Source organism: Gopherus flavomarginatus, chromosome 2 (assembly GCF_025201925.1).
Source record: "Gopherus flavomarginatus isolate rGopFla2 chromosome 2, rGopFla2.mat.asm, whole genome shotgun sequence".
Taxonomy (NCBI): Eukaryota; Metazoa; Chordata; order Testudines; family Testudinidae; genus Gopherus; species Gopherus flavomarginatus.
The window spans coordinates 8697831-8719969 of record NC_066618.1 but is presented as its reverse complement, the minus strand read 5'-3'; the positions used below and the strand labels follow the sequence as shown (position 1 = coordinate 8719969).

The 22139-nt window shown below is 44.0% G+C and overlaps 1 protein-coding gene and 1 long non-coding RNA gene across 3 annotated transcripts; one reads left to right on the top strand and one right to left on the bottom strand.

Moving 5' to 3' along the window:
- Positions 1–849: 849 nt before the first annotated feature.
- On the bottom strand, positions 850–11886 carry IBA57 (iron-sulfur cluster assembly factor IBA57). Of its 2 annotated transcripts, XR_007772842.1 has the most exons (4): positions 11465–11886; positions 6926–7272; positions 1327–3352; positions 850–1231 (listed from the first exon to the last, which is right to left on the bottom strand). XR_007772842.1 is itself a non-coding variant. In XM_050942749.1 (3 exons), the coding sequence occupies exons 1-3, from the start codon at positions 11809–11811 to the stop codon at positions 2958–2960; spliced, it is 1089 nt and encodes a 362-aa protein (XP_050798706.1). In that variant the 5' UTR covers positions 11812–11886; the 3' UTR covers positions 850–2957. The 2 variants fall into 2 exon arrangements, 1 of the variants encoding a protein (XP_050798706.1); XM_050942749.1 differs by having other exon boundaries at positions 850–3352.
- Positions 11829–19300, top strand: LOC127045955 (uncharacterized). The gene is made up of 2 exons (XR_007772866.1): positions 11829–11925; positions 16569–19300. It is a non-coding gene; the product is annotated as an uncharacterized LOC127045955 (long non-coding RNA).
- Positions 19301–22139: the final 2839 nt, after the last annotated feature.

Genomic DNA, 22139 nt, shown 5'->3' with positions numbered 1-22139 from the left:
ATATTAAACAGGGCTAGTTCATCATCTTGGGCCCCTTCCAGACCCATTCAATCAAGGCCCTACTCATTCATCCCCCTCACTCCTCTTCCACACACCTCGCTTCTGAGTTCACATTGATTTCTTTAAAAAAAACAAAAAACACACAGCTTCTATAAATTAGTTTAGGGTTAGAGGGGGGTGAGGAAGAGGCTCAGAGTAGGCCAGCCGGGGGAAGGGAGGTACAAAGATGGGAAAAGTAGCCAAAGGGGCCCCAAATACTTGGGTGTAGGGTGACCGGATGTCCCGATTTTTGGGTCTTTTTCTTGTATAGGCTCCTATTACCATCACCCCCCATCCTGATTTTTCACATCTGCTGTCTGGCCACTCTACTTGGATGCACGTTTGAGCACCCAGGAAGTCAGGTGGCTAGAGAAACCCCTAGTAAGAGCCAGCAGCAGGGACTAACCAGAAGGCTTATTTGTGGGCCACATGAAGCTGTTGGAGGACGGGGGCAGTAGTGAAGAAAGTGAGGGCCCGGAGAAATCGCCTAGTTAAGGGCAAAAGAGTTAAGAGTTAGACAGCTAGGAAGAACAGGACATGGAATGTGGGTGGCAAGCAGGCCTCAAATCCATAGGGCACTGTACAGCACTGTCTTATAGAAGGCAGGATTGTTACTCCCTCCTGCATATCTATGGCACTGTCCCCCATCCTTCAGAGGGAGCCCTCTATGGGGCTGAGATTCATGTAGGCAGGGAATGAGTGGAAATCTCACCTTGGGGAGGGGACATGTCCCTTCATTGGCTTTGAAGAGATTATGTGGGAACAGTCATATAGCCTGGGGGTTCGGCTGCCTCGTGATGGGTTTTGGCGTTTTTGTTTTTTTTAAAAGAATCACAAGACACATGGTCCTAATATTTTATTTATGTGTTCTTAGTACCTTTATTTAGGCTTGTCTACACACAAAGTTGTACTCTTTTACCTATTAACTATCCTAGTATATTTAAAGTGTTAGCATGGAGACACTTAAGCCTGGTCTACACTAGAAAGTTTTATTGGCAAAATTTTCCTTTTGGCAGCATAGTTTTGCATATATCTCTACACTCAGGCCTCATCAACACTACAAAGTTAGGTCAGCTCAACTACGTCACTCAGGACTGTGAAAAAATTTATGCCCTGTGCAACACAGTTAAGCCAACTTAGGCCCCAGTGTAGGTCACCGGAAGAATTCTTCTGTCAAACATACCTACCAACTCTCAGAGAAGTGGGTTTACTACAGCCATAGAACAACCCCTTTTGTCACTGTAGCAAGTGCCTACAACTACAGTGGCACAGCTGTAGCTGTGCCACTGTAGCATTTCTAGCATATACGTACACTTATTTGTGATTTCTGCCAACCAAAATCTCAACATTTGCCGACAAAGTTAAACCAGTTATACTGGTGTAAAGTCGTTCATATCAATATAGTTTATTCCCATGAAGGATGGGGAAGGCATCTATTTACAAGTATAATTGTGTGCAGACTAAGCATCCTGGCATAGCTATTTCAGTAAAATATCACACCCTGACATTAAATAGTTAAACTGACACAAAACCAGTGCGTTGTTCAGGCTTTTATTACCAGTATCCTGGCCATGGCAGGGCAGCTCTGGGTATACTACTGATCATTGTGCTCCCTCTGCTGACCTTGCAGCAGTAGAGTGCATACTGATATTACAGCATCTGCATACATTGCTCGCCCATGTGGTCAAGTATTAAAAGCAAAATCCTTATTTCAAATGCAGAGTACAATCCATTCCTCTTCCTTCAGAGAGAGTTAACAGTAATGACAAAAAAAGCTCTCAGCCAGCCAGCAATTTAGGAGCAGTGCAGAGAGCCTGACGCAAAGAACGTTCACAGTGAACATTTTAGCCAGAGTGCAGCAAAAACACATGCTGTTGAAAGAAATGGGCAGCACACACCTTTTAAAAAGCTTTACAATACCACAGAAATAATCCTGACATAAAAACATTTGACACATACTGTGATAAAATTCCTATTCCCACCTCCCCTTTTGAGCATTTCAATATACGCAGCACTATATTCAGAATAAGTTTTGATCCATCCAGTGGAGGGCAGACTTAAATACTCAGCAGGGCCCAGATCCAGCACCACCCAAATAAACACAGGGCACCCTCACATAGAGTAGAGGCTGGATTCCTTAATGGCCCCACTGGACTGCTTAATAGTCCTCACCCATGCCAAGCCTCCTCCCTTTGCCCCAAGAGACTCTTCAAGCTATATGTAACCATCCAGTGTCGTGGGAGGAAACCAAAAACTATCAACAAAGCTCCCAGACACACAGCTGGGGAGCAGTGTCTCTGTGACAGGCTCCTCTGTGGTCCCTCGGAAGTCCGTCTCTGCATAGCTGTGGGACCTTGGCTTTGAGTAAGCTAACCAGCTAGTGGAAATCAGTATAGAGATCTGCTCTCTACCTTGCAAATTCCCATGGGACTGATACAACCAGCAATAATTGGCCGGTCTTCACTCTCTTTGAGAGAGGGAAGTACGGTACAGGTCGCAGAGGGAGAGCGTGGGCCACGGTGGCTGGGTCAAGGATCTTCAGGGATGGAGTCTAGTTGCCCAGTACATGCCAAGTCTCCTTAATCTCCCTCCCCATACACCTCTTCCTTAAGGGGAAGCAAGCAGCAGGAACTCCACATGGTGAACTTTACAGTCTTTGCTGAATATTTCTCTGCTCTCCTATGTGCTTCTCTACTTAGCCCTTGTTTTGTCAGTGACTCGCTGATGCATCAGGTTCCTTTTGCCTTTTGGCCCAGCTCCCAAGGACCCTTCTGTAACACACCCTGCTCAAGTGCTGCAAATAAAAGATAAAGACAAAAGGAAACTATGATGGAAGGGAGTAAGAGACTGAATGAACTTCCCAGCCTATCAGACAAAGTTTGTTAAGTAAGGCAGATATGCCACAGAGGATTCCTCATTTATTTGTTGGTAGTTTTTGGCCACCAATTAGGTATAGCTGCAGTAAGGTTCACACTAGTGCCACCTGGTAAATTGATATGCAGTGGCTCATTTATGTTAGCTAATCGCAGCAAAGCTATGCCAAGTTCATCTCCACCAGCCCGGTACTTGCCAGCTGACTTTCCCGATTCAGTTAAGATCGCAGCACCCTCGGGAATGCTTCCCAATGGCAAAGGGGCTGAAAGCTGCACTGGCAATAGGCGTTTACGGATGACACCCGTGTGGTGGGTCCTAGCTGTTAACTCCTGTCCGATATAACAGCCTTTGGTAAAACTGATTCCATTCATGTAGGCCAGGTTGGATTCCAGTGGTAAGGCTACTCCTGGGGGGATGTCTTTTACGCCTTCAGCTATTCCTGGAGGGGGAAATAAAAGTAACTGGTAAGCTTTGTCAGGCTCTCACAATACATAGCACTTTTAGCATCTATCTTGTTTTCTGCAAACTGTAATTAAAAAAAAAAAAAAAGAAATAGTTTGAAGCTATTGGTTTTTCAATATGTTGGTTGGAGACCCAAGTTGAAACCACTAGTCGTAACTGAGCAGGGCTAGCAAAGGCTGATTTAAAAGGTGAACCAAAAAGCTGTATTAGAGCCTGATCAACTGACATTTTGAGCATTCACGAGCACACTACTGAAAGGGAGAGCAGTCAAAACCAGGCAGGACTGGACCCAAATGAACCTATGTACATTTAATACAAACGGCCATATCCTTTAGGGTCAATAAAGAGTTATTTTTGGTCATAAGCTATGTAATAAACATAGGATGGTCAAATGAAAATACCTCTTCAGCAATCAGCCCAATTATATTTTTTATCTTAAAAGTCAGGGCATACAGAGAAATAAAAAACATCCACTTAATGTTTCCATAAAGCTGCTATTAACTATTTTTTCTTTTTTACTATAATTTCTGATGAAGGATTATTGAAGGAAATACTCAGTGTGGATCCATTAAAAACTATGTACCCATCTGCATTTTGACCATAAATTCATTGTACTATAGGAGCTCAGACTCTAATATATTAAATACTTAAGGTAAAAATGTAGTTTAACTGAAGTACTTCCTATTATTACCCAATAGGAGACTGATTTTCAGTGGGAGCTTCAGGTGCTCAGTATCTATGAAAATTAGGCCGTAAGTCCTGTTCTTTATTTTTTAAACCTAGAACTGTGGTTTAACTAAGATAGGCTCTGATCCTGTCCTGCAATCTGATCTGGAAGGGCAGACCCTACAAAGTTTAAGGCCAAAAGGGGGGAATTAGATCATCTAGTCTGACCTCCTGTATATCACAGGCTATTAAATTTCACCCAGTTACCCCTGTATTGCTTTCAATAACTTATGTTTGGCTAATGTGCATCTTCCAGAGAGGCATCCAGTCTTGATATGAAAACAGCAAGAGCTGGAGAATCCAGCACTTTCCTTGGTAGTTTGTTCCAGTGGTTAACCACCCTCCCTCACTATTAAGTTTATGCCTTATCTTCAGTTTGAATTTGTCTGGTTCCAGCTTCCAGCCATTAGTTCATATTATGCCTTTCTCCACTAGGTTACAGAGCCCATTAGTACCTGGCATTTCCTCCCCGTAAAGGTGCTTATACACTAATTCTGTCACCTCTCTATCGTCTTTTCGATAAACTAAACTGACTGAGGTCTAGGTCTCTTGCTAGAAGACATTTTTCTCCAGCTCTCAAATCATGTTTGTAGCTCTTTTACACAGCCTCTCTCGTTTTTCAAAACCTTTTTAAATATGTGGATAACAGTATTCCCGAGCTGGTCTCACCAATGCCAGACAGAGAGGCAAAATCACCTCCCCATTCCTGCTCACTCACTAGTCTCCCTTATATCCAAGGATTACATTAGCCCTTTTGCTAGTATCACACTGGGAGCTTATATTTTACTTGCTTGTGTACTATGACCCCTAGAGTCACTGCTTTCCAAGATACAGTCCCCCGTTTTGGAAGCATGGCCTACATTCCCTGCTTCTCAATGTCTGGCTTTGCATTTGGCTGTTTTAAAATGCATTTTGTTTGAATGTGCCAAGCTTATCAAGTGCTCCAGCTCCAGTCTGTATGACTGCCCTGTCCTCATTATTATTTATCTCTGTCAATCCTTGTGTTGGCCACAGCGATTTTATATTAACTTCAAGATCATTGATAAAGTGTTGAATAACATTGGACCGAGCACGAATCCCATTAGGACCAAACCCATTTAGTACTGATTTCCCAGTGACAAATACTTTGAAATCTGTCCATTTGCCAGGTCTTAAGCCATTTAATTATTGCTTTGCTGACATTCTATACTGCTCACTTTTCTAAATCAGAATAGCATGCATTACTAAGTCAATTACCTTACAAAAATCAACCACACTTGTAATCTCATCAAAGAATGATATCAGGTTTGTTTGACGAGACCTATTTTTCATAAAACCACATTGACTGGCATTAATTATATTCCTATCCTTTCATTCTTTATCAATTGAATCCCATTTCAGATTTTCCATTCATTTGCTTAGGATTTCTCAGGCTAACCAGCCTATAGTTACTCAGATCATCTTGCTTGCCTTTTTTGAATACTGGCACATCATTAGCACTCTCCCAGTCTTCTGAAATTTCTCTGGCATTCGAAGATTAATTAAAAATTAACATCAGTGGGCAGAGAGCTCCTCACCCAACTATTTTAGGACCCTTGAGTTCAAGTTATCCAGGCCTGTTAATACCTAGTGGATGATGTTTAACATCCTCCTTAGTTACTAATAGAATGGAAAGTACTTCATCAGACATATATGATGCAAGTACATCATTCTGCTTCTTTCCAAATATGGAGAAAAATATCTATTGAACATTTGTGCCTCTTCTGCATCATTATTAATAATTTTACCATCTCCATCGAGTTATGGGCCTATACCATTTCTTGGATTTCTTTTGTTCCTAATGTATTTGATTTTAAGTAAAATCTCCTGCTAGCCACAGATTCTTCCTTGATTACTTTAACTCTCCTTATTATCTGCACTTCATATTAATAAATATAAATTAGAAGTTATCTATTCCTCCTTTTTCCTTTGGTTATATGTTGCTTTTTTATTTATAATTACTGTCTTTGCTCTGCCACTGAACCAGGATAGGCTTTTATCCAAAAGTGTCCTCTCTCTTGATTGTGGAATTGTGGCTTTTTGGCCATCTAATAAACTCTTCTTAAAGAACTCCCAATCTTCATTCATATTTTTCTGTCTAAATTTTCCCTACCCATCAACTTCATTCGTAATTTTCCTCAGCTTTGAGAAATTAGACCCTTTGAAGCACCAAGAATATATACTACTTTTCTTCCTTTGCCCACATTAAATGCAACTTCCTGTCCAGCGATTCATTTCATCTGATGCCTGGCAGGAGTCCCACGGAAGTTAACAGAGCTCTGCATGGGCACAATAGTGAACCCACACACGAGATTGCAGTAGCTTAGTTACCAACTCAAAGCAAATACATACGGCTTTGATAGTAAATTTCTTCATGAATCCAGTCATACATTTTTACTAAACAGGTCAAGTGCGTTTTTTTTTTCCCCCACAGCAACAGGCAAACAAACAAGCAAGCACAGTTAATATTCCAAAAATAATCAAAATGACTCAAACCACAAAAATGTCTGACCATATGGAAACCAGTAATCCTATAGGCATGCCCACATCCATATATTTATTTAAAAACCCCAGCAGCTGGATACTGTATTCAAAATATAGTTATAGTTACTAAATCAAATTTAGTCCAAAAGTATTAAACAAGAGCCATATTTATTACCATGTCAACAAACACATTCAGACATCCAATACCTAGCATTTAACTTCTAGTGTCTTGCATTAATTCTTGAGTATGGAGTTCTCACAGTAACATACATCTCCCTCATTTTCCTAATTCACTAGTGTATAAAACTTAAATCGGCTTTACCTTGTTTGTACCTGTGCCTATGATAATCGCTAATATTTCCTATATGACTTCCAGGGACAATTTCTAGTGGATTTTCCTCTTTGTTTGTAATCAATCTCCAACCCATGACTTCTACTCTGGGATCAGGAGTTAAAACCAAAGTTTTGTCTGCACATTTATCAAGGGTACTGGAAACATCTCCAGACTGTTCCTCTGGGATAACTGCCCACAAAGAGAGATCAAGGCAGGGGGCTATGTTTACTTTCCTCCGGATCTTGTACAATTTCAAATGCTTTTGAACAGAATCCAGCACTGAGTAGTCACACTCCAGCAGGATATTTGGTTCCTCTTCTTGACTTTCATGAAGCCTGAAAAAGTAACACATACAACATTAAAAGAAACAGAAGAAGTAGTTTCACCAGAGCCTTTTACCTTAATCCTGAGCCAAGTCCAATGATATGCAGAATTTACTGAGTGCTACTAGTGCTGATACGGGCAGTGCTCAAGCTTTTGGACAACTATGAAATGTTTGCACCATACTTTTTTCTGTTAAAACAAACAAAACAAAGAAATCAAACAAAATTGTAAAATTATATAGGAATGGAAATCTACACTTAGATTCCCCAAGTCCCACCAAACCTATCCAAGTTATTCTATTATTAGAAGGTCAACTCCTGCCTTCACTCTCAGTGATGCCAGTCGTGAGCACCCAATTGTCCACTGCTCTGACAAATGTGTTTTCACCCATGCCTGACCCCGTTCAATGAGTAGGAAAAGACTCCCAGTAAGCCATCATCTTACCCTCCTTCAGAGGCAGATTTACCATGAAACAAACAGTGCAGTGGCACACGGTCCCCAATGACAGGAGCCCCCCCAAAATGCAGGACAAATCTCACCTGGCAACCTGCCCCCGAGTTCTGGCCAGTAGCGCAGCAGGGCTTAGGCAGGCAGGCTGGCTGCCTGTATTCCGTGGCCAGTGGCCCCACGCCGCTCCCGGCAGCGTCTGTCTGCTGGCACATCTCTGTGTGCCCCTGGTGGGGGGGAAGGCGGCTCCACGTGCTGCTCCTGCCCCAGGCAGCACATGGAGACCTGCTGCCCCCTTCTCCCCAAGGGGCACGCAGAGACGTGCCAGCAGCAGTGCAACAAGGCTATGACGGCTCCCCACCTATGCTGCCTGCCTCCCTCCCTCCATGCCATGCTACTTCTGGAAGTGGCCGGCATGTCCCTGTGGCCCCTGGGGCGAGAGGGAGAGGGGATGTCTCTGCGCCGACTCCGCAGCTCCCATTGGCTGGGAACTGCGGCCAATGGGAGCTGTGGGGGTGGCACCTGCGGGCAGTGGTGTGCAGAGATCCCTTGATCCCCCCTGCCTAGGAGCCACTGCCACAGGGGTGTGCCAATCGCTTTGGGAGCTGCACTGCCCAATATAAGTGCCGCCCCCCGATCCCTCCCACACATGAACCCCCTTCCTCAGACGAGAGCCCGCACCCAGCACCTAAACTCGCTCCCAGAGCCCGACCCCCACACTTCCTACTGCACCGCAACCCCAGTCAAGGCACCTCACTTTATTTTCATTTACTACCTATTACTTATAATATAGGAGGAGGATGAAAAAAAAGAATGAAAAACGGAGGGTAGGAAGATAAGAGAGAACAATCTTTTTCTTGTCTGGGTCCCCGGGGGGTGGCCCCAAAAGTGAAGCTGCGCACAGGGCCCCACTAACTCTAAATCTACCACTGCCCTCCTTGAAGTCCCTCCTCAAAACTTATGTCTTCCATAATGCATAGATTAAACTGTAATCTAAGAACAACTAGGAAGATGAAGCCTGTGATCACTACTTTTGAATAGCTAAGAATTGCACAAATTCTATTATGTTCGTTATCCTGTTTCCCCTACCCTGGCCTTCTTGTTCACATCATCCACTTGTTATGGGCAGCAACTGTGTATTTTTGTACAGTGCCTATCACAATGGGGGCTGACCTCTCTATGCCTTTTATGCACTACCACAATATAAATGTCAATTAATAGTAACTGAGCTGAGAATATCCAAGGCCCCATTTGTCACTGCTTACAATTATGTAAAGGAACTGTGAAATGTTGCCATTCTACTTTGGTAGCAGTTTAAACCAAGTTTGCACAGATGTAAATGACTGCATAAGGCAGTGGAAAAATCAAAGCCAGTATGTTCATATATCATCATAGCACATTTTTAGAGTTGGTGCTTCAGTACTATAGTGAGGGATACATTAGAAATGGGCACCTTATTATTATTTATTTACATTGTGATAATGCCTGCAGACTCCAATCAGCAATCAAGAGTCCATTGTGCTGGCACTATTTACAGATTTAAAAAAAGACATTTAACTATGATCAACTGCATGAGACATCTTGGGGGATTATTGTATGTGAAATGGGAAATACACAAAACTTATTAAATAGTAAGGACAGGAATTACCTCTGAAGAACAGAAGTGAAGGGAGAACAAAACAATATAAATTAATTTAAATAGAGAAGGATGAGATCTTTCAGCCACCTTTTTATTTTAAGGAACAAGAAAAGCTAAACTAATGCACATTGCAGGACTGATATGGCCCTGATCCTGCAAAGACTTACACATGCGCTTGACTTTACATACTGTAAGTGGTCCCATTGATTTCAGCATCACTAATGTATAAAGTTGACTGTGGACAAAGGCAAGATCAGACCCTGTAACATAAGTTATGCCTAGTTGACATTAAAAGGCCACCACCATTTTTCAACAGGATTTTTTCCCTAATATTATTCATAATAAACCACCATTGTAAATGTGAAACAAAGGAATCTCTCCCTCCATGGCATACTAGTTTACTATTGTAAGGTTGCTTTAATTTGCAATGGGCGCATGACTTAAGTTACCTTTTTAAAGAATTCACACCAAATAATTTAAGAAGGCCCCAAATGAGCAAGATGCATAGATTCTAGGACTGGAAGGGACCTCGAGAGGTCATCAAGTCCAGTCACCTATCCTCATGGCAGGACCAAATGCTGTCTAGACCATCCCTGATAGACATTTATGTAACCTACTCTTAAATATTTCCAGAGATGGAGATTCCGCAAGCTCCCTAAGCAATTTATTCCAGTGTTTAACCACCCTGACAATTAGGAACTTTTTCCTAATGTCCAACCTAAACCTCCCTTGCTGCAGTTTAAGCCCATTGCTTCTTGTTCTATCCTTAGAGGCTAAGATGAACAAGTTTTCTTCCTCCTCCTTATGACATCCTTTTAGATATCTGAAAACTGCTATCATGTCCCCTCTTCTCTTTTCCAAACTAAACAAACCTAATTCTACGCCATCATATGCCAGCAATGCCCCTCTGCTATGTACATCGGACAAACTGGACAGTCTCTACGGAAAAGGATAAATGGACACAAATCAGATATTAGGAATGGCAATATACAAAAACCTGTAGGAGAACACTTCAACCTCCCTGGCCACACAATAGCAGATCTTAAGGTGGCCATCCTGCAGCAAAAAACTTCAGGACCAGATTTCATAGAGAAACTGCTGAGCTTCAGTTCATCTGCAAATTTGACACCATCAGCTCAGGATTAAACAAAGACTGTGAATGGCTTGCCAACTACAAAACCAGTTTCTCCTCCCTTGGTTTTCACATCTCAACTGCTAGAACAGGGCCTCATCCTCCCTGATTGAACTAATCTCGTTATCTTTAGCTTGCTTATTGCGCGCACGCACACACACCCACGCACCCACCCCCTGGAAATTTCCACTACATGCATCCGATGAAGTGCGTATTCACCCACGAAAGCTCATGCTCCAAAATGTCTGTTAGTCTATAAGGTGCCACAGGCTTCTTTGCTGCTTTTCCAATTCTTTCAGCCTGCCTTCATTGGTCATGTTCGCTAGACCTTTAATCATTCTTGTTGCTCTTCTCTGGACCCTCTCCAATTTCTCCACATCTTTCTTGAAATGCGGTGCCCAGAACTGGACACAATACTCCAGTTGAGGCCTAACCAACGCAAAGTAGAGTGGAAGAATGATTTCTCATGTCTTGCTCACAGCACACCTGTTAATGCATCCCAGAATCATGTTTGCTTTTTTTGCAACAGCATCACACTGTTGACTTATATTTAGCTTGTGGTCCATATAACCCCTAGATCCCTTTCTGCTGTACTCCTTCCTAGAAAGTCTCTTCCCATTCTGTATGTGTGAAACTGATTTTATCTTCCTAAGTGGAGCACTTTGCATTTGTCTTTATTAAACATCATCCTGTTTATGTCAGACCATTTCCAAAGCAGTTGCAATCCCTCCCAGTTTGGGGTGTGATTAAACACATGCTTCATTTAAATTACACCCATTTCCAAGCCTTAAATGTTTTGCTCTATCAGCTCTTAAGTTAACTTTGCACTGTACCAAATTTGGCCAAGTTATACAATTAGAGCCACTATATCCACATCTGACTTCACAGCTAGCAAACTCATCGGCTCCCATATTAGCAACATACTGGCTGCACACTGGAGCAATAGTCTCTTCCAAGTCCCCCCACCGCTTTGAATTGGTCTCACCTGTAGAGGATGAGATCATAGAGGCACCGGCCCTGCACGTTGAGCGCATGCGTGTACTGAGCCCGTGGAGGGGGCGAGGCCAGTGGCGAAGGAGCCCCGCCCTCCTGGGGATGGTCCGCTCCACCCCACATCAGTCGCGCCACGTCATTAGTGAGCAGCCCCTGCAAGAACGTGTCCGCCTCGGGTCCCCGCACGCGCAGGAGCGCGCGGCTGAGCGGGAAGCACCGAACAGCCGCGGGTGGGGGAGGGGCGCCCCCGCCGAGCCGCCTCATCCCTCCGCCCCCAGCTAGCCCCAGGGGGGGCCGGCGGGGTGGACCTAGCACCGCCGCGCCCGCCCTCAGCAACATGGTGACGCGAGAGAGACGGGGGCCCGTCAGGGCGGACCGACAGGAGCAACCGCTGTGGGAGTCGCAGCCGCCATCTTGCGCGTGTCAGGTTGGGAGCGAGGCGGCGCGCGGGTGGTAAGAAAACGCTCCTCCCTCCTGAGGTAGCCACGCCCACCGCCCCCCACAGCCCTGCGGGGTGGAGCTATGGGGCCAGCGAGGGACGCCTCAGGCCCCACGTGCCCTGCTGCCCTCTGGGCCCCAGTGGAGCTGGGGAGTTCAACCCCCCAAGCAATAGCCGGCCTGGGAGGCTCCTGTTGCCAACACTGACACCTGCCTGGTGCGGTAGCAGCCCCCCCCTGTGTACCAGCTGCTGCTCTGGCACCTCCCAGAGAGTGGCCCCTGGCAGCTGACAAACATCCATTGTGTGAGCCAACACTGCCCCTTCCCCGCAGCGTGGGAGGCTTTCCAGCCCTAGCCCTCAAAGCACGTGGCAAAGGAGGTCAGTATTGCCATTTTAGAGGTGGGGAAACTGAGGCACAGAGGTGCCCAAGGTCACCCAGCAGACCAGTGACAGAACTGGGTTTAGAAGCCAGGTCTCCTGAGTCCCAGTCTAATGCTCAAGCCTCTAGGCTGATAGGACCCATCTTTGTTGTAAAACTTGGCACCTGGCTCACATGTAACCAGAACAAAGCATATGCTTCACTTTCTTTGAATATGTTTGGCTTTGAAGTAGTCAGGATTAAATTGCAAAGCTTGTCCTGAGTAGGTGCAGTTCTGACATACGGCTCTACATAGTACATATCTTCTGACTAAAACAACTAGGATCATCTGTTTGTGCCATCTTTCTCCTGCACTCTGAGAATTGATCAGCCATGTGGTAGAGCTTGGAAGGAGGAGGATGTGTTTTGGACCTAGAGGTGGTTTGTTTTGTTTTGTTGTTGTGGTTGTTATTCAACATGTTTCTACATACCTGCTAAGGAACTCAGACACTCTGATTGCATTGCTATTAACTCTGGAGAGAGGATATATGATTGGTGGGATCACATAAGACCTATATTATTCTCCGGTCACCAAGGTGCATGCATGGAACTGAGGTACGTCTTATCTAAAGAAGCAAAGGGAAGTGACTCCAGTAAAATCAATTTAGTATTTGTGCTATAATTCCTGTGGGGCCTGGCCCTCTCCCTGCTTGTCCATTTCCATTGTCCCTCTGGCTCTTCAATGTGTTGCTTAATCTTTTCCAGACTTCTCTGCTGTTCCTTTAATCACTGGAGCAGGTACATACAAATCTTCCTGAGTACTCAGTGGCTAGTACACTGGAAAATGCCACCATTCAAAGGGTTACGCTTTTCCAACTGTTTTTTTACTGCTCCCTAGCTCTCGCTGCTGCCTCCCCTCTGCTGGGGCCTCTCCTCGCTATTCTTTTAAACTCCTCTTCCTTATATGCTCCCTGAGCCTTGTTTAATTCTCTTTTTAATTCTGCTTCCTGACATTCTGCTTTTTCCTGCTCTACCAGTTGCCTTCCTGGATGCCTGACTCTTAATGCTGGTTCTCCAGCATTTCCCAAGCTTTCTGCTGCACTCTAAGCTGTTTGCTACTCCCCTAGGCTTAAATGAAAACTGAGGCGGAACATTATCAAAAGCTTCTTTGCTAACACACTGTGGTATTTGATGGTAATGTACAGAATGTTTAATAAGATTGGAATTTGAATTATGTTACTTTGCTCTGAAATAAAAAATCCACTGATGGAAGCGTCTTGTCAAAATGATTTGCCAATGTGAAGGTGAGAGCTAAAAATCACCATTCCTTGGCTCATTAATACTAGACTAACTCTAGGGGAAATATATGCTAAGAGCATATATGATATGATAGCCTTGCTTTAAACTCCAATTCATTACAGTGGAATTCATCTCCCAGACTTAAAAAATGTTATTCAGTCATCTCTAAAGGCTTGTGCTCTGTTCCTCCTCCCCCTGCCCCAGAAGCTTATTCTCTGTTCTTGGAACATGTATGTTTAACTCAAGACAGCAAAAGTTATCTGACTGAAGTTTTGCTGCAAAACTGATCCCTTATCATCTCAGCTGTATAATGAGAGGAAGACACTTCAAAACTGGAAAAATAAAATTATTAGAACTGACAGAAGCAACTAAATATAGGCTGCCACTCAGCCCTGAACTACTTATTTATATTACAGTAGTGACTACAGCTCCATCTGAAATTGGCGCCCCATTGTGCTAGGTCAGGGGTCCCCAACGCGGTGCCCGTAGGGGCATATAAATGCACCCGCGTCCTGGCCGGCAGGAAATTTGGTGGCATTGTGGCGGATGCTCAACCGCCGCCACTGTCCTTCGTCTGGCGCCCACCAGACGAAAAGGTTGGGGACCACAGTGCTAGGTGATAAACATATACATAGTTAAGAGAGGTTTCAGAGCAGCAGCTGAGTTAGTCTGTATCTGCAAAAAGAACAGGAGTACTTGTGGCACCTTAGAGACTAACATATTTGAGCGTAAGCTTTTGTGGGCTGATGAAGTGTGCTGTAGCCCACGAAATTATGCTCAAATAAATTTGTTAGTCTCTAAGGTGCCACAAGTATTCCTGTTCTTTTTATAGTTAAGAGAGAGTCTCTGATCTTGAGCTTACAGTTTAAATAGACAAGACAGACACGAGGGGCAAGGGGGAATAGCAGAGTTAGGGGAAAGTGACTTACCCACAGTCACACAGCAGAATAGTGATAGAGCCAAGGTTTTCTGACTCCCAGTCCAGTGCCTATCCATGCTGCCTCAGAGCTTTTCTGTCCTCTACAGGGATCTCAGGACAGTACAGGATGTTTTATACCATGTTTGGTGTCATCAACCAGGCACAACAAGTAAGGGCATGTCTACACTTGCCATTTAATGTGGAAAAAGTCCCTTTTTAGCACAAAAGCTGTGGGAGCGTCTACACTTGCCAAAAGAAAACCACCTCCACGAGAGCTGTACAGCTCTTACTGGTGATGTGCAAGTGAAGACACATTCTTCCTGTTTACAGAGCTTTAGCCTCCACAGGATATCCCACAGTGCCCTAGCGCCCACTCTGGCCAGCAGCTCTGCTGCTCTGATGTCAGGTAAACAGACATCCACCTGTCCTTCTATAAAGCCCTGGGAACTTTTGAAACTCCCCTTCCTGTTTTCTTGGCAAGTGCTCACTTATCATCTGGCCAGGTGACAATGCCTGCTCCATGGAGCAGACGATCCCCTGCTTGGAGCAATGCTGAGCTACTGGAGCTGATCAGTGTTTGGGCAGAGGAGGCTGTACAGGGATGCAGATTGCCCTGCGATTACCTTCTGCCCCTGCTTCCCACAAGAGCTATTGTCAAAATGGAGAGAGCTGCACTGTGGGATAGCTGCCCTCAGGGTGCTGTTCTCATCAGGGATGGAAGTGCTGCAAATGTAAATACGCTGACACCTGTGGAAGTGAGTACACAAACCAGTGCTTTTCTTTCACCGCTTCACTATCACTGTTGAAACTGACAGCGCAAAAACTCCTGGGATCTTGTGGAGCTGATAGGACAGAGGTCCACAAACTGTGAGGTGTGCCCCTCAAGGGGAATGGAGGAATGTTCGGGGGGGCCTGGGCCAGCCCCCATGGGGGGGAGGGAGGGCAACGCTGAAAAATGTGGGGACCATGATGATAGGAGGCATACCATGGCTGCAGCCACTTGTGAGCTTCACCATGCTAGTGTTCCACTGAACTCAAAGCCATAAAAGGGGCTGATCCTGCAGGTGCTGAGTGCCTCTCCCCTCCACTGCTTGACAGGGAGCAGACCTTGAATTTAAATGGTACGTAGCCCCTTGTATTGGCCCTCTGTAACAGGGGTGAAGTTCCCTCTGTAACAGGGGTGAAGTTCCCTCTGTAACAGGGGTGAAGTTCCCTCTGCAGTAGCTGCCATTGTGTGCCAGCTTTAGCAGCGTAATAGAGCAACAGCTCGACCATTACCACAAGCCACAGCTTTCTCTGGCATGCAGCCTTGTCCGGTTGCAACAGATTTGCAGCTACGATGGTTTTGACACTCTTTTTAAATGGCTGCCCTTGAGCTGCAGCCAGTTTCCTCCCGTTGCCCACTTTTGAAGAGCATAGCTTTTTTCCTCTCTTTCAATGCGGTGTTATCTGGCTTTTAATTCTGGTTAGTGCACGGGGTGTTCCCAGATGAAAGCAGACACTTGTTAGGCAGCTGCGTAAACAGAAATAAACAATGTTGAGAAGAAACAAAAAAACGGCCTGCGGATGTGATTTTAGGTGACCTTGGACACTCCAATAGACACATTCTGCTGGGTTATTAGCATGAGTTAGCAAGCTTCTAGCCAATATGGAAATACTAGCATTGGTAATGAGGGTGAACGCTGGCAAGGGAAAGGCAGAGAGGCAGGATGATGTGAGAGCTGGGTGAACTGGACATACATGAGAATTTTTTTGAGACTCCTTGCCTCAGTTTCTCCACCTGTAAAATGATGTTCACTAGGCGCATTTTTGGGTCTTAACTGAGGGCAAAGGTCCAGATCCTCAAAGTTATTTAGGCTCCTAACTTCCAGTTGAGCTGAGCCAAAGTGCTTCGGGCTCCTTGAATGGAAGGTGCTAACTATGTACAAATTGTTATAAATGTTGGCAATTGAAAATAGATGGTTCAATATGATCTTGCATGTACCCTCCCCCTTTCTTCCCCTTGGTGCATAGCGACATGTGTTATGAGCTGCCTTTCTTCTGAAGGATAAAGCTAGGTCTTTTTTTCTATCCTTGCACAGAGGTGGGAGAGGGGTTTCTAAAGATTTCAGCAGGCCGTAGGATGGAGAGGAACCCCCTTCTTCCTACAGTTTGAGTTCTACGGTGATGATGACCTCTTCGCTGCTGCCCACAAGGTACTTCATCTCCATTGCTCCACAGGCTTAAGCAAACAGGGCCTAATCCTGCAAGGTGCTGACCCCCTCCACCTATCACTGTTCTAGAGAATGGCAGGAGCAAATCCTGAGGGACTGCAGTTACACCTGACTCTCCAGAAGCCAATGCAAAGGGAGAATGGCATATATTTGGAATCACAATCAGTCTTAAATGTAAGGGGTTTATTAAAGAACACAGCGCTAACTATAGACCGGTGTTGGCAACCTTTCAGACGTGGTGTGCCGAGTCTTCATTTATTCACTGTGGTTTAAGGTTTTGAGTGCCAGTAATACATTTTAAAGTTTTTAGAAGGTCTCTTTCTATAAGTCTATAATATGTAACTAAACTACTGTTGTAGATAAGGTTTTTAAAATGTTTAAGAAGTTTCATTTAAAATTAAATTAAAATGCATAGCCTCCTGACTGGTGGCCAGAATCTGGGCAGTGTGAGTGCCACTGAAAATCAGCCCATGCGCTGCCTTCGGCATGCGTGCCATAAGTTGCCTACCTCTGCTATAGACAAACAGCCTTCCCATAGCTTGAGTTCCAGCATTGTCCTTGTTTACCAGACACCGCACCCTGTCTGGAACACAATACAGGATTACACAGAGACATCTAGTACCTGAACAACACTGCATGTAAACATTGGCATGGAGGGGGAAGTTCCTTTTGCAGGGCCTATATCTGTGCGCCCATATGAAACCTAAAGGTTAGCGAAGATCTAGCTTTGGCTTATTGCATGATCCTAACCTTCACCCAAGCGGTATAAAAAAATCATGGTACATAAAAGGCTTTTTTAATGGGAACAGTGAATGACAGAAACATTCTATAAAAGCAGCAAAGAGACCTGTGGCACCTTATAGACTAACAGACGTATTGGAGCTTTTGTAGGTGAATACCCACTTCGTCGGATGCATGAATAGAAACATTCTATTCAGTCAGAGAAAGCAAAAGTCCAACATCAAGTGGGCTAATTTCTGAGCCTTTATTTGACTTTCTGGTTTTTGTGGCTTTGATACATATTTTCCCGGCTTTCCCATGTTTGCATTGCAGTCAGTGAAAGCCGCATTAGCAATGTTTCTGCATTACCTTTCAGAAAGGGAAATTAAATTTACCTGCAAGATCCAAACTTTTAGTAAGTGTTTTTTTTTCTTTTTAACTAGCAACAATTAAATATTTTTCACAGCATATCAGCAAAAATAACTACAGCTACAGTTGAATGAGGATTTTGTTAAAATAACTTCTTTACAAACAATAGGACTGGGAGCCACATTCTGATCTCAGTTATGCCGTAGTAAATCAAGAGTAACTTCATTGAAGGCAACTGGCTTACTCTGGATTTACACCAGTCTACCTGAGAGCAGAATATAGCCCTAAAGGCTCAGTCCTGTTAGGTACTGAGTGCCCTCAACTCTGAGTGAGATCCCTGAGTGAGATCACTGGGGGCTAAGAGCACCCACTCCCTTGCAAAATTGTCCTCTAAAAGTGAGTTGGTTAAAGCAAAAACTGATCTGCTAATCTTGAGACATAGGTGCCAAAAAAACTTTATTGCTGGAGTGACACCAGAGATTTCAGTGGGATGAATTTGGCAGAAGTTGAATTAGTATAGCTGAGAATCTGCCTTTCAGTATTTTCGCTCGTGTCCACGCAAATAAACACTAATTTAACCCTGCATTGCTCCAGTTGATGTTAATGGATTTGCAGTGGTGAATCAAGCCCACAGATCTTTCCCAGCCATCGCTCTTTTCCATCACCTCTCCAGGACACTAGAGAGCTAATGGGGGAATTATGACAAACAATGGGCTAGGATTTTCGACCAAGTGAGCTGATGGCATTTGATTTACTCAAATGTCAAAACTACTTGCTGCACTGACCCTTGTCGTCTGTTACCACTCTGACCGTTCCTCCTTCTTGGCTAGAAATGACAGAGGAGCGCTGGGGCAGTTTCCTGTCAGTGCTTGCCATCAGCTCTCACTTTTCATCCTGCAGCACGTGCCTCAGACTTTCAGTTCTTGGTGACTGAAAAAAATATTTAACTTTTTTTTTTCCTCTAGGATCTCAGCCAATTTTGAGGCCAGAGGGAATCATAGTTTGCTAGGGAGCTGTGCTGCTGAATACTGATGTTTCTTGGGCCAGATACTGCCACCCTTACTCTTGCTAAGTAATACCTGACTCTAAGTATGCCAGCTGATGATAATATACTACACTAGGCCAGGTTTTGCCATCAGTGTAGCGTTTGGGCCTGATCCTTTATGCTTCAAGCAATAAGCTTGGCATTATATAGCCTTAAAGGGTGCTCGCTTTCTTCCATGTATAAAACACACCTATTGAAACCATTTCCAATCCTTTCTTTTCTGCTGTCTCTGAATTCACTGGTTCAACACAACAGGTACAGAACACAGGTCTGATTGACAAAAATGCCTGACTGTCCCGATGTAGCTACAGTGTCAACCAAGTTAACTGTTGTTTGTTTGAAAGGCTGCCGTCCCTGTACTGTGCTTAGTGTGTGGGGAAAAATGAAATGTACCACTTGTTGGAATCATACAGGCTAAGCCATGTCACTTTATACGCATCTCTTTAATAAAAGACAATTGGCCAAATCCATCTCTCGTGTAATTCACTGAAGTCAAGGCAAATGCATTGGAGTGAATTTGAACAGTTAGTTACCATAAAAAATGGTGGAAATACTCCACTTTTTATAACTTCAAACCAAAACAAATACTATAAATGCTGCAGGCTGCCTGTCCTATGAGGGATTATATTGCTTTAATGGCAGCCAGTCTTTCCAGTTCTATATTTGGGTTATAATGGCTTCCAGGCTTATAATGCCAGTACAGCCGCCTGTAGCTTCAACACAAGGGGTTTAGCCTCCAGGTTTGGTCCTACTAAACGGGCAGCTCAGTACTGGGCTCTTGACAAACCACCCTCTAAGTCAGGGGTTGGCAACCTTTCAGAAGTGGTGTGCTGAGTCTTCATTTATTCACTCTGATTTAAGGTTTCGCGTGCCAGTAATACATTCTAACTTTTTTAAAAGGTCTCTTTCTATAAGTCTATAATATATTACTAAACTATTGTTGTATGTAAAGTACATAAGATTTTTTAAATGTTTAAGAAGCTTCATTTAAAATTAAATTAAAATGCATAGCTCCCTGGACTGGTGGCCAGGACCCGGGCAGTGTGAGTGCCACTGAAAATCAGCTCGCGTGCTGCCTTTGGCACGTGTGCCATAAGTTGCCTACCCCTGCTCTAAGTTTTCCACAGTCAGTAGCGTAATCTCCAGATTTGTTTGTTCTGTTAGTAAATCCGTCTCAGGATCTGCAAACTCAGACATGCCACTCTAGTTTAGACTGGAGAAGAAGGAGGTCTACAGGAGTGTGGAGAAGCCCACCATCTGTGTTTTAGGCAAATTCTGCTTAGTTACACTGGTGTAAATCAAGGATAACTCTGCCTTAATGGAGCTACCCACTTCCTAATTAGCTAGAGGACAGTGCTATGGCTGAATGATGGGAAGCTACAGCAGCATAAAGCAACCTGAGAAGCATCAGCTCTCTAGCTGGGGAATAGCACCTGTATGAGAAGGTTCCCTATCTGTGCTCAGGCTGGCAGAAATGCTCTAGAGCGCAGGAGTGCTGGGGATCAGAGTCAGGTCATCTGTTGACTCTCCCCCAGCACGACACTTTGTCAGCATTGCTATCAACAGCAGTGGTTTCCTCTTTAGCCCTAGCCTGAACCATGACATGGGCAAAGTTTATTTTGGGTCGGGTCTGTTTCCACTGTAGAGTGCAGTAGACAGAGCAAAATGCAACAAGCACCTACATGTCTCCCCAGAAAGTTTCAATAATGATTTCTGAAAGAGCACACAAGTGGGTCATTAGCTGCAAACAGCTCCGAAAGTGACCATAGCCAAAGGAAGGAGCAATGGGAGCTATTCCCATTGCAGGGGAGAGTTTTGTACTTAGAAAAGATTTGTAAATGCAAGTAATTTAAGGACCAGATTCTTGGCATAAAATTGATCCATTGACTTCAGTAGATCAGTGCTGCTTTACCCCAGTAGAAGATCTGGTCCTTAGCAAATATCTTCATTGTAGTTTTAGCCTGCCATAGTCCTGGGAAGAAGAGATTTAGTGTTACTCATCACTCATTAGTTCCCCTCCACTGTGATGCCATTTCTGTGAAGAGCAATGCAGTGGAACTTTGTTTCACCCCTGGCAATTTGCCACGGCCCAGATGTGAGACAGAGATCCCAATGGAGCATCACCGAAAAAGACAGTGCGGGATTATAGCCCTTAATGTGGCATACAGGACACTCACTAAAGGATTAATCTGTAAAGGCTGTAGCCAGCTATATGCAGCCACTGAAGATTGATTCTGATAATGTATCACTTGTAACTTGATGCCCTGCTGGTGACCTTAGTTGACCAGTGGACTTTTTATCTCTTAGGTTTTCCTGTACCACCCATCACTGTTGTAAATCAGCACTGAGTGAGTAAATGCTGTTGTGCACTGTGAACTTCATAAAATATACATTCCTGGATCTAGGAAGGTTTACTTGATGGGCTTATTTTGTTGTTCCGGTTGGAAGAGTGGAATAGTAGCACTACAACTTGTCAAAAAATGGAGAAAATAGTGGATTTTTCCACCGTGTTTTTCATCAAAATTTTCCAATCAGCTGTAGATCTGGTTAGAGTTTTGTGAGAAACCATTGGAGGTTTCCAGGGTACAGTTTGTGAGTGATCATCCTTTTAATGGGAAGGGCAAAGGTAGTAAATCTTTAACAAAGATAATATCCCTCCCAAGTGATTTCCATGGATTTGAGTTAGAGGGTCACAAATATCCGTGAGTTTTAAGCAGCCTGAATAAATATAATTTTTCCTGTAATGTAGCTAGATTCTGCTCACTCAGTACCTCTGAAGTCCTATCTCCTCCTAGTTGTCCAGCTGAGGAAAAACAGGATAGACAAGATCTGAATTTCTAATATAAAACTTAAGCAGAAACATGTATATGAAAGAAGGGGGGAAGTTGTTAACTTAAGCTTTTCTCCCCCTTTACTGGTCACCTTTATGCCAAATCAACATTTGGCTTAATCTGCTCCACTATTCTTTTTCTATAACCTGCAAAAAAAATTGTAGTTCTGGCTACACAGAAGATCCATCCAGTGGCTTAAATTTTCAAAAGTGATTTGTATGCAGCAATTTTGGCTGCTGAATTTGAGCCACCTTGAATGGGTCCAGTTGCTAAATCAGGCCCCTTTAAGATGTCCCAAGTTGGGTCCTCAAAATCACTAGTCACTTTTGAAAATTTAGGCAGTTTTCCACCGTACTTCAGCTCAATGCCTAAAGGAGTTGTAGGCAATGCCTCTTAGCACAGAGAGAGAGCAGAATACTGATAACCAGCAGGTCACAGTAAGGCAAAAGTACTTTGCGAATAATGCACATTGGA

Excerpts from the sequence above, each read along its gene's own strand:
- IBA57 (XM_050942749.1), bottom strand. The coding sequence starts at position 11,811 with ATGTTGCTGAGGGCGGGCGCGGCGGTGCTAGGTCCACCCCGCCGGCCC. Across the intron at positions 7,273-11,464 it reads TATGATCTCATCCTCTACAG|GCTTCATGAAAGTCAAGAAG; the intron begins GTGAGACCAATT and ends TTACTTTTTCAG. Across the intron at positions 3,353-6,925 it reads TAGGCACAGGTACAAACAAG|GAATAGCTGAAGGCGTAAAA; the intron begins GTAAAGCCGATT and ends TTCCCCCTCCAG.